Source organism: Pseudochaenichthys georgianus, chromosome 12 (genome assembly GCF_902827115.2).
Source record: "Pseudochaenichthys georgianus chromosome 12, fPseGeo1.2, whole genome shotgun sequence".
NCBI classification, from domain to species: Eukaryota; Metazoa; Chordata; class Actinopteri; order Perciformes; family Channichthyidae; genus Pseudochaenichthys; species Pseudochaenichthys georgianus.
In genome coordinates, this window is record NC_047514.1 from 14,882,262 (window position 1) to 14,896,852 (window position 14,591).

At 38.4% G+C, this 14,591-nt stretch overlaps 1 protein-coding gene across 1 annotated transcript in view; it reads left to right on the forward strand.

The window, feature by feature from the left end:
• brinp1 (bone morphogenetic protein/retinoic acid inducible neural-specific 1) overlaps positions 1-14,591 on the forward strand; it is a 132,286-nt gene that overhangs the window by 92,494 nt on the left and 25,201 nt on the right. Inside the window, exon 5 of the mRNA XM_034096529.2 lies at positions 7,809-7,914. Within this exon, the coding sequence (XP_033952420.1) occupies positions 7,809-7,914 (106 nt within the window). The remainder of the gene's footprint in view (positions 1-7,808; positions 7,915-14,591) is intronic.

Sequence of the window (14,591 nt, forward strand, 5' to 3'; positions counted from 1 at the left end):
CCCCACAGTGCTGCTGGCGCCTTTCAGCACAATCTTAGCTTTGTTATTTACCTTGCGCAGTTAAAAAAGAACCGTAACCACAGCTGTGTCAAAAGGTAAATAACACAATTGTATAATGACACAATACAGTCTTTTACCTTGCCTCTTTACATTTGTATCTGAATTTTAAGGAATGCCTACAAGCAAACATGTATAGACAGACATACAAAAAAGGAAACATTATGACTACTGTACTGAACAAACCAGCCAGAAGTTACAATGTGATGAGTTCATACAGTAGCGCTGTTGTACATCATGTATCCACATGAATGCATTCCACTCTTTTATTAATTGGAGAAATATCACAGAAGCCATTCGACATAGGGGTATTATCCCTTCTTTACTGATTCATAAATCATTATTCAGTTTCCTCTTGTGCCAGCGTCTGTATTAATCATCATTGTCACTTCTTTCCAGCTACACTGAGCCGCACAGGGCTCTGATGCCTTTGCCACTGGTGTAGTAATGTTATCCCTCTGCCATAATTTTGTCATTTCGTGGAAAAAAGGACAAGAGACAAGCTTCTCCATATCGTACATCAGTGGGGTTCTTACAAAAAATAATGTAGTTAGTACAAAGAGAGGTCTCTTCCCGCTGTGACCAATAACACACCTAGCTGATAGAAATAAATGGTATGTGGTTGTGTGTCTTTGTGTCACTGAACCTGATTGCTGCAAGCTAGGAATCCTGTGGGGAGGGAGGGTCATTTAGGAATGAAAATAAGATACCCAATGGAGTGTTTTAATGGAGAAACAAATGTAATTTTTTACGAGTGACTGCCTTCTTGTGGGAAAGTGTGATAATACAGGAAGAAGTACGATTAGGAATTGACTCTGTGTATACGTGTTTGCATGCTATCCTGTGTGCATGTGGGGTGTGCACTGTATATTCAGTCATGCATGAAGTGCGTGAGTATGCATTCCTCCTGGGGAGAGTGCTTACTGCATCCATCGCAAGGTCACCTATGCATAGAGTTACTCTGATTTACACCAGCGCTCAATATGCATATTTCCTGATGATGCTGCAGTGCTGTGGGTGATGGTAGTGTGGTAGCTAAATCCATACTATCCCATTCCTCATTTCACAGTCCAGTCATGTGTGTCTCATGATAAATAAGGAAAACATGTACGTGTACAGTAAACAATATGACCCATATTTTTGACGACTGCAGTCGCCAAGTTTGAAGCAGTTTACATCTCATGTGCATTTGCCACAAGCAAGCATGACAGATTGTCCATGGAGCGTTGCCTGAGTTGCACACTCAAGATTGCCACAGTTATAATTAGAAAGGCCCAAAAGTTTATAATTTTTCCAGTGTTATTTCAAACAAGTCACATTACAATTGGCTTCCACAGACACATCTAGCAGTTGCCAATGGATACTACTTTAAATATTCAAAAAGGAATTCTATATAATGCTACATTACATGGTTTCTTCTAAATGTCTTCCATTGTCTCACTAATGGGATGTGACATTCAGTAACTCTAGCCACATGTTATACGATATGAACAAGGCAGAAAAAAATTTCCTCAGAGATCTCCCACCATCAGGCTTTGAGAATTACTGACGAGCCTTCTCCTCATTTCTATGTATCCGGAAATAGCAAGTCATTAAGAGAAAGGCAGGTGATGGGCATAATAGGAAGGCTGAGCAGAGGCAATGTGTAATGAAGACAGTTCAAGCTTACATCATTTTTCCCTGTCCAACTCACTCATCTTGTTGCCTTCATCCCTTGTTTTCCGTATCTTCAAACCACTTTTTTATTCCTCTCAGTCTTTCAAGTTCAAAGGCAACTTGGGGACACAGTATAATAAAGAGGTTGTCTTTCAGAGAAATATACTCCTCACAGTACGTATCGAAAAAAAACACAAGTGAAGACAGACTTCTCCCATGACAAGTTGCAGGACTTATAGAAATAATGAGAGCTCCATATGCTGTGATCATTTTAATGAACTTGATGAAAAGAGGTCTTATTGTGCAGAGATATCCGAGGATGATATCCAACACATACAATGTTTCCTTCTCAATTCTCACAGTGCTGCCAATTGCTAATGTAACATATGGAGAGCCTTTAGATAGTTATTTCATGCATTATAGAAATAGGTTAGTTCATTGAAAATACGTAGTTCTTTGTTTTCTATTGAGTTGAACGTTATTTCACATAACACTCAACGTTTAATGAATTGGACATTATTGATGAGGAAAGTGATTACATCCTGTTATTCTCAATCAAGAGGAAGTACTATCTAACAATTGATGTACTCAGAGGCCTGCAATTCTCCCTGGTAATTCACAACACTTCAAGTTAAAGTAAGGCTATTATACAATCACTCTGGATAAGAACTTTTGCATGGCTTAGTTTGGTTCAGTAATAACATTTGATTCCTCTGTCATGAGCAGACCTTTGACTCCCATATTTACAACTGAACACCAAACTCTCTACCTTTAAGGAACAACAAATGGTCTCTCAGCTTCAAGATCCTAATGAGATGTTTTATAATTGGTGGTAAACTAAAGACGTGTACACCATGAAGGTCAACTGTACAAGTGAATTGGAGTTTGTGCTAAAGAAACATGGACAGTAATGGCACAAGTTGTTAGATAAATGAAGTACACATTACATGCAGTTTTCTGTTTTATACAGAGTCGATCAACTATGCCACTTCCAATCAAACTGTGACAATTATTTATTCTAATTTAAGGACATCCAATCATGCATCTAATAACATTTAGAAAAGGTTATTGGATGCATGAGGTCAACTAAACGTTGCTGGCTTAATAAGCAACTGAAGATTCATCTAAGCAACAAAGACAAGCTAATACAGAGCTTTGTCACTCATCAAAACGATCTGTTAGTCTATCCACCGACCCAAACCATCAACAACACTCGCTTAGGAGTTTGAAAGAAAGACTTAATAAGAAATTATAATTAACAAGGCCCTCCAATGTGGCACAACAACACAATAAACTGTACTCTTCCACTGGTAAGAAAGGAGTATATTACCAATTTCTTTGAAGAAGAAAAAAACCCTGTAGATAGACACTCAATTTGTTCGATGACGGGATCAGCATTCTTCTTTATATACAGTATGAAGACGTTAGCAGTGTAATTGTGTTTTAACACGGCCACACAAACACAGTCCAGAATAACACCCACACATTCCTGATATACTGCAGCTGCATTGTATTTATGTCACCAGGATGAATTTTGCATTTTGAAAAAACAAAGTTTTCCCAGACAAGAACAAGTTAGTTTTCCAACATTTGGGGCTTGGGGAATAGTATGAGTGCTTTTGGTTGAAAACAGAAAATGCAAAAACAGAAGAAACTTAGGATCTCATGTGCATCAACCCTTATTTACTTGCTTAAATGATTTTCTTGATGACAGATGACAATTAGAGAGGATGTTCCAGAACCGTGATTTCGGGCTGTGGGCTGTGATACAGTCTGGGCCCAGTGGGAATCCACTGTTGTGTTCTGCTTAATAATCCAAATCCTCTAAATCCCCCTCGGCCCACTTCAGTCTTTTGATTGCTCCTTGTATTTTTATTGCGTTATACTTCATTTTCATAATCTGGGGCACAGCACTCTTATGGTGTGTGCCGGAGAAAATGTAAGACAGAGCCACACAAGTGCTGCATACTGGCCTCCGAAAAGTCATTCAGATTACAAGGGTCAGTCTCTAATCCATAAAGCTGGGTATGTCCGCTCGCAATTTGGAGTAATAATTCTTAGAGAAAATGACTGAATTGTAAACTGGTTGTGGCAAGCTGCTCATGTTTATGCACATTCATTGGAGGATGTGATTTGTGTGCAAGTACTAATGTAAATGTGCCAGAGCTTATGCGTATGCCTGCTTTGCCACCTGGGAAGATGTCGATTGGAGACAGAGGACAGACTCTTACTCATCATGTATCGTGCAACACAACCTTTGGAAGGAAGTAATTAATTCGATGATAAGCTAAACAAAAAGGGAAGAGAAACAGCAGCGTCAGCAGCCATCAAGATGGTAGAGTGTGATAGGCAAGTGTAGCTCTGTAATCAATCTGCACATGTACTCTATGCAAGGCCATGAAGTGCATTTCAAAGTCCATTGCTTGGCTGGAAGGAAATAAAGAAGGGAAAGGCTTGGACCCAGTTAGATGAGAAATGTTGGATGAAAAATGCAATGATAAATATTTATTAAAATATTTTCATGTTTCACTTAAACAAAACAACATTGATTTATTGTGATTCGGGTGAAATTGGACTGTCATAGGCCCTACAGTTCACATTCATTCCCATCAGCAACAAAATAGACATTTCTACACCCAGGAGGAATTAGTTTGAATTAACCAAAGAGGCTGTTTGTCTTTTTTAATACAATTTTGTTAGATTATAAAATTGTAATAAACATCTAACATAGTAATGTTTACTTTTTTGAAGATCCAACAGCCTCAAATCAAGAGAAACACAAATCAAAACGGATTTCTTATCCCAGAGCCCACGACCCAGAGGGGGAAGTCCTTTGCAAACGTATCTGAGATAATCAGAGAGAAATATTATAATATGATAGTGCGTCTCATAAAGGGAGCACAGCAATTTTGAAATACAACTTATTGAAAAAGGCAATTTCAGTAACCATTATAATTTATTAGCCCTATCTCCAATTCTGTGTTATTTGAAATGCATTATTCCTCAAGGATGTAAACAAAAGGTCTCTTATAACATTTTTTAAATAAACGGACTATTTGTTCAGTGTGAGAGTTACAGCTGAGCATATTGTACAGGGGAAAGCAACAACTGACCCCATAATAGCTGTTATAGTTATATCCATCACAATAGAATGGTGAACTATGTCTAAGACTGATGTGTGTTTGTCACCCCATACTGACTGTCACCGAACTGTACTTGCTTTAACACAAAGACATTACTCTAATGTGAATACCATGTGTTCTATGTTGATGAAAATCATTATCATACTAAGATTGCATAGTTCTCCTACCATGTCTGTCATTGTTGTCTCCCAATGATTTTGCATTTTCCCCCCAACAGCCTGATGCCAAGGGTAAGATATACATCTGTCTAATTTCTTGCTTGTCAGCCCACCATCTGGTGGCGAATCAACATTAAAGACAGGGAAATTGGTTTCACACTGTCATTTACGGACATATACACACGCCAACACACTCACACACACTCACACGTATTAGTCTAGAAAGCACAAGTTAGTGAGGCCATAGGTGGTAGGCATCTTACAAACATTGGTCATTTTTGTTTACCCATTATCTAATCGTTGTCGGGCGAGGCTTTGCTCAGCAACTGACAGCTTTGAAATACTAAAACTCATTTTTTAAAGCTACTTCTGGCTCTTTCCCTCTCTCTGGTACCCTGCCTCGCTCATCCAAACACACACAGAGCAAGTGACTGCTCTGCTTTTGTATAAGTTAGATATAATCATTTTCAAAATTCAAAACATGATTGTTGAAGATAAAATCTTCCGCTTTAATTAAAATGTGTTGCCTTTAGCCTCTCAAAAACAGTTTGCTTGCACGCATCTGTATTACAAATGTGGTCTACCAGAAATGTAACAGTACCTGAAATAAAATTGTTTTACATATAATTACATACATTCATATGCAGTCTAACAATAACTTTAACTACTCTTGTGGAAAAACAGGTTTGTCATCAAGGATTTCAAATGCAGTCTTCACATCCTCAAGCACAAGCAGACATTCAGCGCCAAACAACTGTCACATCTTAGTTCTGATAGACATAAATACAATCACCATTATATCAGCACAGGAAAAACATTAATCCATTATCCTTTGAATTGCTGATACACTATCAATCATCTTTTTATTATAAAACCTATGCATGCTACCTGTGAGCAGCAAATGGCTGATGGACAAAGCAAGCTCATAAACATAGTGAAGCAATCCGCAGTTTAAGAGCCAGATAATTACCTCCGAAATTAGTGGAGAATAAAAACAGCCGAAATTTGATTAATATTGGACTACCCGCAAAGTGGATAGAAACATGACTCCAAATAACAATTTTATACTGCTTACAAACTCACCATATCAACTTCAAAGGAATTTATCTGTCAATGCTGCATTCATAACGTGTTTCCACTGCCCCCAACTGGCCAACAAATCAGTTGCGGGTTGAAATCTATAGACGTTCACTACTGTTGAAGCAGAATTCCCCAACTGCGCTGAAATAAACCCCTACTGTGTCAACCATTGCTGACTGGTATGAAATACATAAGAAACCCTAACCCTAACCATACAACATTATTTTGTTCTAAACTTAAACACAAACAAGATAGCCGTCAAATACATGTAATAATAGTATCTTAATATTTCTGCTACGTACAAGATTGCTGCTTCCTAGCATTTTTCATTTTTGCTCTCTACAAAGACCCAGAAGAATAGAACTGATTTTATGTTGAGATTCATCTAGTCCCTCCCTTAATCTCTTCTGCTGAGAGCTATCTCTTTTGGCTTCTTGGAACCTTGTACAAGTACCATTAGGATAGGACCTTCTGGAAGAACTTAATGAGCAAAGGCAGCTGAAAAGAGGAGAGGTTTCACTCGTTCCTTTCCTTTTCAAGAGCAGACTCCTCAAGGTCTCAAATGTGGAAGCTCTGTATTTTAAAGTGGCCTCTTTCATTGAAAAGCATCATCATTTCTTTAGAACATTGTCTGAGGGTTTAGAACAAGAACCACCACCATAGTGCGGTTTATTTTGAATGGACCAAGGACATTCACCAGAAATAGCCATTCATGTTTCTGTTTGAAGAAAACCTATTCAAAGTGTTTAAAAGACACCACAGCCTTGCAACACGTGAGACATGGTACCAGCAGCTTAATTAAAGATGCGCTGTGTAAACGTGTTGTTTAAAAATGCAATTATGCCCTTTTTTCTTAGAGTTAATTAGCCCTCAAATGATGTCCTAAAATGATGATGGATTTTACTGTGATAACCTGTGGCAATACTTTCTGTCACCGCACCTCTCCCTGTGTTACATTTACCAGTGTGACATCTGTGCAATTAGCACATGTGAAAGTCGTCCTTATAAATTATCCACTGACAGCAGTAATGTAATTTCTTTTCACTTTTGATTTGTTTTCTCATTTGTCTAGTTAGATTTAGACGCACAAATGAATACAGAAAAATGGGACAAATTAGATTCCCTCTTCTATAGTTTGCTCATAAGAATCACTTTTTTTAACTTTATTTAGAATATTCAACATTTTCCCGACAAGCCAAGATTCCTATTCACACCATACCTCCTCCAGAGGTCCCAGTTAGTCCTCTCCCACTCATTTAACCCTGTCTTTTACCTGTGTCCATTTCAACAAATGTCCGCACAGGCAGCCCATCATTGCCTGCATTTTGGTCGACTTCCAGTAATTGTGTCAAATTAGTTTCTGATTGCAAATGAACCACACTAAGGTTCACACTAGAGTTTACTCGCAAGCAGTCTCAGAAAGAATGATCGCTGTGTTCACAGCAGAGGTTAAGACACATGGAGTTGAATTAAAACAGGAGAAATGCTGGCTTGTGAAAGCGCCCTGAAAATGTGGAAATGATGCAGAGCTCTGCAAGAGAAAGTACTTACATGGTATAAATTCTGCATTCTCAGACAATTGAGATTCAAAGATGCAGGTGTTCGCTTCTACATGCACATAATGTACCAGCACACATACACATTTTGACCCAATCCGCTTATCAATGTTTGCTTTTCAAATGTGTGCCTAATTTTTGTCCTAATTCTGTTGCAGGTGACAGAGACACGGACGGGGCCGCTGGGATGCAGTAGCTATGACAATCTCGACTCGGTTAGCTCCATCCTTCTGCAGAGCCCAGAGAGCAAGATTAATCTGCAAGGTAAACAATCCCAGCATATCAATCATTTCCACATGCTGCCCATTGATGTTGGACATCGCAGGTTAGCAGGGCCAAACTTCATTTTAGCCTCCCTAAAGCAAAGGATCTATAGTCATATATGAAATGCTCTTATTTGGACGAGGCCTTCTCAATACTTTAATGCATTTTTAAATTGGAACTGGGATATATTTGCTTCCCAATCCTCTCTGGGGACTGCGATATGATTTTCTCCTGTTAAAGGTATTTGCTAACGTGACCGTGGTCTTAGTCGCTCTTAAAGCTTTCTGCAAAGAGAGGCCTACATTCAACTGAACTGAAGAAACTATTCAGACATTAACGCAGGAACCAGCACTGTCTAAGTAGAAACAATGTATAAAAGGAAAGGTATCGCTGTACTGATCAATCTAAGTGTCAAACTGATTTATTTGTAGTTGATCAGAATGTATCTCTTTAATGTAGTCGACACATAAATGGTTTACTTTATAACTTTATATCACAGATCAAATGTCAGTATATGCAAATAGCAACGGTTATCCATTAGTGGTTATGTTCTTTTAAGCGAAAAATAGTTCTGTCTTAAACATTGACACAATGTATAATTAGCATGCGAGAAGGAATAGCTTGCAGTGACAGCCACCCTGGGGAAAAGACTGACAAAAGACTGTAACTGTGGTCAAGTGTTTGAACAGAGTGATTGTTTCTTTGATTTATTCGAACGTACGCAGGTTATTAAAACTAGTGTGAGAATTACAGGCTTATTTTCAATCCATTGCACACCACCACCCCCCACCCCCCCCCCCCCCCTCTCCCTCTCTTTCCTCTCTCTGAAGGGATCATTACTCGTCCTCTGAAAATCAGAGAACTAAGTGGTTTGTCAAAGAAACACTTTTAAGTCTTCCGCTGCCACTTACTCAAAGGACTCCATAGGTTTTGGGAAAAGCTTTATTGTCATGCACCAAACGTATTAGCCTTGTGCTTTGAAGACTGTTTTGTCACCCAATTGACAGATGACAGGTCTGGGAAAGATTATTTTCTTTTGGCTGGATAATAGCCCCAATAGACTGGAGTTGTTTTTCCTATTGGTTTCTGGCTTAGAGTTTTGCATTATGCCAAATTATATTGGATGTGTTTATGCATTTTGTGTGTGGGCGAAGGGTGATGGGAGGTGTTGAGAGTTCTGCTGACAATGTGCTCTTTATAGAGCAATTATGCTTTTGCGCCTTTAATTATAAAGACAGCTGATGGTGTAACTTCCGCAGTATATCACAGTGCTCTTCAAAGTGATAGCACTTCACACAGCCCATAGGGAGGTGTCTAGTCAAAGGAGGGCTTTTAGGTTTACGCTGTTCAAATACATTTTTTAATGAGATTCTAATTCACCCTTATAGTTATCCTTTTGTCATGAACACTGGTGTAAGTGTAACAATTAGTTTTATGTTATCCCTCAGTGAACCATGTGTTCTTCTCATACTAAGCCAGCCATGTGCATTTAAAAGGTACTTGTCCTCCTGCACTTAAATTGCTGGTATAGGTTAAACATTGTTATTCACTTGGGTCACACACTCTGCTGTTGAGTCCCATGTTGGCTGGATTAAGGCTGTTTCATTCATTCAGGCATTTCAATAAACTTCAACAATGTGTTGTTTCCTAAAGTGCAATATAAAACCATCATATAATATTCTAGCTCTCTAGGTTTCTCTCTTTTTAAAATGTCAACACAGCATTCGGTTGAAAGCTCTCAGCTATAACACATTGGTAGGTGTATGTGTGGTGTTGTGCATCTATTGTTTAACATTATTATTTCATAAAGACTCAAGGATGATATTATTTATGAGTTGTATAGATACATTGGATTGTTCTATAACTACATTGTTCTTTTTGTTATCGCTGTGCTAATATGAGTTTTAATACATTTAATCTTGACAGAACGGGCTATAAAGCGCCACAAGCAGCTGTTGTTGTTCTATCTGGGTGCATTTGGAAATATTGAATAATTCCAAAAACTTGCAAGCTAGAGTTTAAGCCATTTGGAACAACTCATGGACCTCATGGTGGTTCCAAAAGCAGATTTTTCGCCTTTTATTTGTACAAAACAGCTAGAATCTCTAACAGATTTACAGGATTGTCTGGTCCACACAGTCAATGCCCGAAAAATGAAAGCTTTGACAGCTTTGTCCTCGTCTTTGACAACACGCCATGAATGGACTTCACAAACTATCCCTGGGGGGAGAGGCATTTGCTGGGCCCAGGATTGCTCTTATAAGCTCTCATGGCTCCCATCACATCTAATGCATGCGCACCATGTGTCTCATTTTCAAATGCCCATTGACCTTTATCCAGACAATTAGCTAAAATGTGAACTTTTGGCATTTAAACTGTGAGGAGGAGTCACAGCTGGCCAGAAGATCACGGTTCAATCCACTACTATCTAATAGCAACAATTGCACAGCATGCAACATTTTAGATGAAACAGAATACCAGCAAAAAAGAAAAAACACGTTGCCCCAATGTAGATTTAGCATAAAACAAAGATAAAAAAACGTGATATGTATATATTCTTATATTTGGTATGTTCTGTCTTTATACCTTGAGTATGATTTGTGATTTGTGTAAAATAAACACATTCAACTTGTGTTTCTGGACTCCATAGTGCTCAACCACCCAATTATTCTTGAATGTTGATGTTTCATCCATAAATAACTGAAGGGAAATGCACATCTCTTGAGGTAATGTAGTTCGGATACGACACTAGCTAAGTGAGAATAACCAATTATAGGTTGGGTGTTCTTGTAATTGAATTCTGGGCCAACTTGGGTAAAATAATTTTTTTTAGACAACTGTCTAAATCACTGTCAGTGAAGAGATTGTGAAAACATTTTTGAATATTACTTTCAGAAGGTTTCACTTTAGCTGGTTTTATGCACATATATTTTCCTGTTTATGCGTTACTAAAATTGTTCTTTTAGAAATGATTCACCAAGTTACTTTATCTATCCCTTCCTCGGCCCATTCCTCATTTAACTCTGCGATACACCATGACGACACATTTTGGACTCTCACGTGTATGCACAAACATGATTATCTCTGACCAACTGTGACCAGTGTTGAACAAAAACCTTTTATCTATAATGCCATATAATTTGGAAACAATCCAAATAAACCTGTAAAAACCTTAATCGAGACGAGCTATTTTAATTGCATATGAATTTAATAAGGGGTTCATATTTAGTATGCAGCGCCATGTGTGTTACAACAAGGATGCAGTAATAGAAAACCCACTTCATTTCATTCTTCTAATTAAACTTTTAATCATGCTTTTTTTTAAAACCTCAGCACTTTATCTACCTAGAGGCACAAATGTAACTGCAAAACTTTGTTAGAGAATATATACAAGAAAATGATTATAAACCTGTTGGCAAACACCTTTACTGCTGGGATTAGGTATAGAAAGTCTGAGACAGCATTCTGGTTTAAATGAACAAGATAGTCAATTCCGTTGTGGTCAAAGTGCTCCTGGAGACACTTTTGACTGTCTCTAGAAAAATAACTGAATTCTTAAAAGGGTTTTTCCCCCCCTTCTCTTTCTCACCCCTGCGGTCGCTCTATGTGAGCTGTTGGGCCTGTGAGCCTCAGATAACACAGTGAGGATATGACACTCCCTGGATATTCCCTCTGCTTTCACTTAGATTTAGATTAGAATGCTCTAGTCAAATCTCACATCAAGGGAGCTACCTATCAAAGCTAGAGTCAGTCCTTTCCTCTCCCACAGTTTTGCTTTGTGAAATGTTTGGCAAATTCACCAACACCTTGTGCCTCCTCCTTTATTGGCCTTTTTTCATCAGCAGAATAAGATGGCACTGGAACAAATGAATTCACATTAGATTTCATGCATGATTTAGCAAAGCTTTGATCCATCAAAGATGAACATTTGCTTCCCTTAAACTTAATTTGGCTATGGAGGTTTAGGTTTAACATTTGTGGATGTTTATTTCGCAGCTTTATTGGCAACTAAATACAGAACCACAGGGCATTGGCATGCAGTATGTTATCAGCAGAGGCTGTTTGTGGGCATGCAAGAGGAATTCATTGATCCTGGATCGGTCTTCCTCTGTCACTTAACATCAATTATAGTTTAACCTTGCAGACACTTGTGTCCCTGAACCTGATATCATCAGCCTATTGGTTATAACAAATTATCAGAGGTACCACAAGCCATACATGTGACTACACTCTTAAATTCCTCGTGGATTTTGTATGCATTTGATGGTCATGTTTTCCTTGTGTATATTTGAATAAATTCAATGTAAAATATTCACACCATTGAGCTTCTCTACTATGGGGATTTAAATCCACTTTTTCTACCACCTTGATTGTTCATTGTTTGTTTGTTCTCTCCCCGGGCTACTTTGAGGAAACGCAATGATATTGGTTTTGTCTGGATTCTCACTTTCCCTTAGTACACAGCATGCTTTAGGTTCCAGGGATCATTTTGTCATTTTCATTTTCTCTTAATACCCTAACTCCTTCCTTCTGTCAGTATTTATATTGTGTTTGACATTTGAATAGGTGGTATTTTTAAATAACAAAGGAGCAGGGGCTTTATATTGGGCAGAATATTGCAATATGTGTTGTGTTATTTGATTTATAGCCAACACAAATAAAGAAAACGTGTACTGGGGAATGAAAATAGCAAATTGGATAGATTTATTAACTCTGCCAAAGAAAGATAAAATGCCCTGGAACCTCCACAAGCCATTACCTTGCAAGGACCCAATCACCTCCGATATGGCTGTCATAAATTAGCACCAAAACAAAAGCTGGCTAATTTGTTTCTTTCAATCCCCGACACATGCTCTCTCTATTTTTCTTTCTTCAGTTTCTTCAACAGCCTATCTTGGAAGAGCCATGAGCCTATCTGGGAAGATTTATGAATATGTTAGAATAGCCTGAGCCAACAGTTTTCAAAGTGGTGAAGTGAAAATAAATTACTGGCTCTGTAGGCAAGTCGTGTGGAGAGTGATGAATTAGATACTCATTGCTCTGTCGCTCGATTCCTGTCCCTCATTTCAAGTAAAAAAAAAAGCTGCAAACACCATGGGGAAGACGAACAAACACACAAATCAATTGAGTTGTTTTTGATGACGGACTAATTGATTTAGAGACTAAAGTATATCAGTAAATATATGTCTTGGGTTACCAGGGAATCATTTACTGAAGAAAGATATGTGGTGCAAAGCATGGAGAGCAGATGTTGGAGGAGCACAACAAGGCATTTTCATCATAACTGTTGTATTCACTCAGCTGCTCTCTTCCTCGGCATCTTTATCTGTAACAGAAACACTGTCTGGTTTTAACTATTCATCTATTCCTTTCTCAAACCTGGACCCAACCGAAAAACACCCCACTATATCTTCATTTGATGATACACATCCCAGTTAAAACCATTGTTATTTTCATTAGAAGTCACATGTGAATACCTCATGTCACAGTGATCTGAGGTATTGACCCAACTCATGGACAGGCCCATGCATTGAACCAAGGTGGCCATTTTCTTTTGCTCAGAAAACTAACAACGCAGGATCCTATCCATCAAGATGGATGGCTGCACACATTTTTTCACTTCCCTCTAACATTCTGAAAACCAAGTTCCTGATGAAATCTTTCCATGCAGACCTGAAGGTCAGCTTTCAATTGGAAGTGGTCAATCAAGAGTGAGTTTCCATTTGGGCCAGCATGCCATAAATCTCCTTTTCCACTCACCATTGCCAGCTTCAGGCTGCCATTTCAGCAAGTACCATGGTTTTCCACTCAGTCTTTCTTCTCCCTCTGACAGACTGTGTTTCATCAATTGATTGGGGGATTCTGTACTTTATTTGTCTTTTGTAAACGGGAAAGGCTCCATAAGTATTGAACTGGTGATAAAGTCACTTTCTGTTTTTTGTCTGTTCAAATGTGTGGGCCATGGTTTTACACAACCAAAAAGTAATTACGACTGATGATACTTCAGAGTGTGACGCCCTTTTTGCCACGTCGTAGACATTAGAATTGTAGTGATAAAAACTGATAATGGCCTTTCAACGGGCTGATCACAAACATTAATACATTTGCATTATAATGTAGTGCTAAATCATTATGCGTTACCAATAATACTTTTATATTGACAATCTTAAAAAAGTTTGATATTTAAATGAAAAAGGCAACCCACAAAACATATTTGTTGTGTGTTTTTAGCTCACTATTGTGTTTTTAACTCACTATTGCGAGTTTGTTTATGAATCAGCAGATTAGTACACAGCAAACATGTTCCTTCAAATACAAATAGATTAACATTACTTGTTGTTATTTAGGGAAGTTTGATGTCCTTTCTGAGATAAATCTGGGCTTTGATCTGGGATGTGTGTGCAGCACATCTTGACACTTTGAGGGCAGTTGTATCGTTGATAGCTGGAATGGAACCATCAAATCTTGTCAAACATCTCTCCTCCCCCTCTCCAGGGTTCCTGTAAAACATGTGATTTCTGCAAGAGCGTGTGTGTTGGTGTGCCTGTATGTGTATGTTTCTGTGTGTGTGCATGCAATAGAAAGTGGGACACTATGATGATAAGTTACCAGCCGAGGCCTTAGTGCTACTGCTGTGCTGGGACACATGGCAGCACATGAGGAAGCAGCTTGACTGT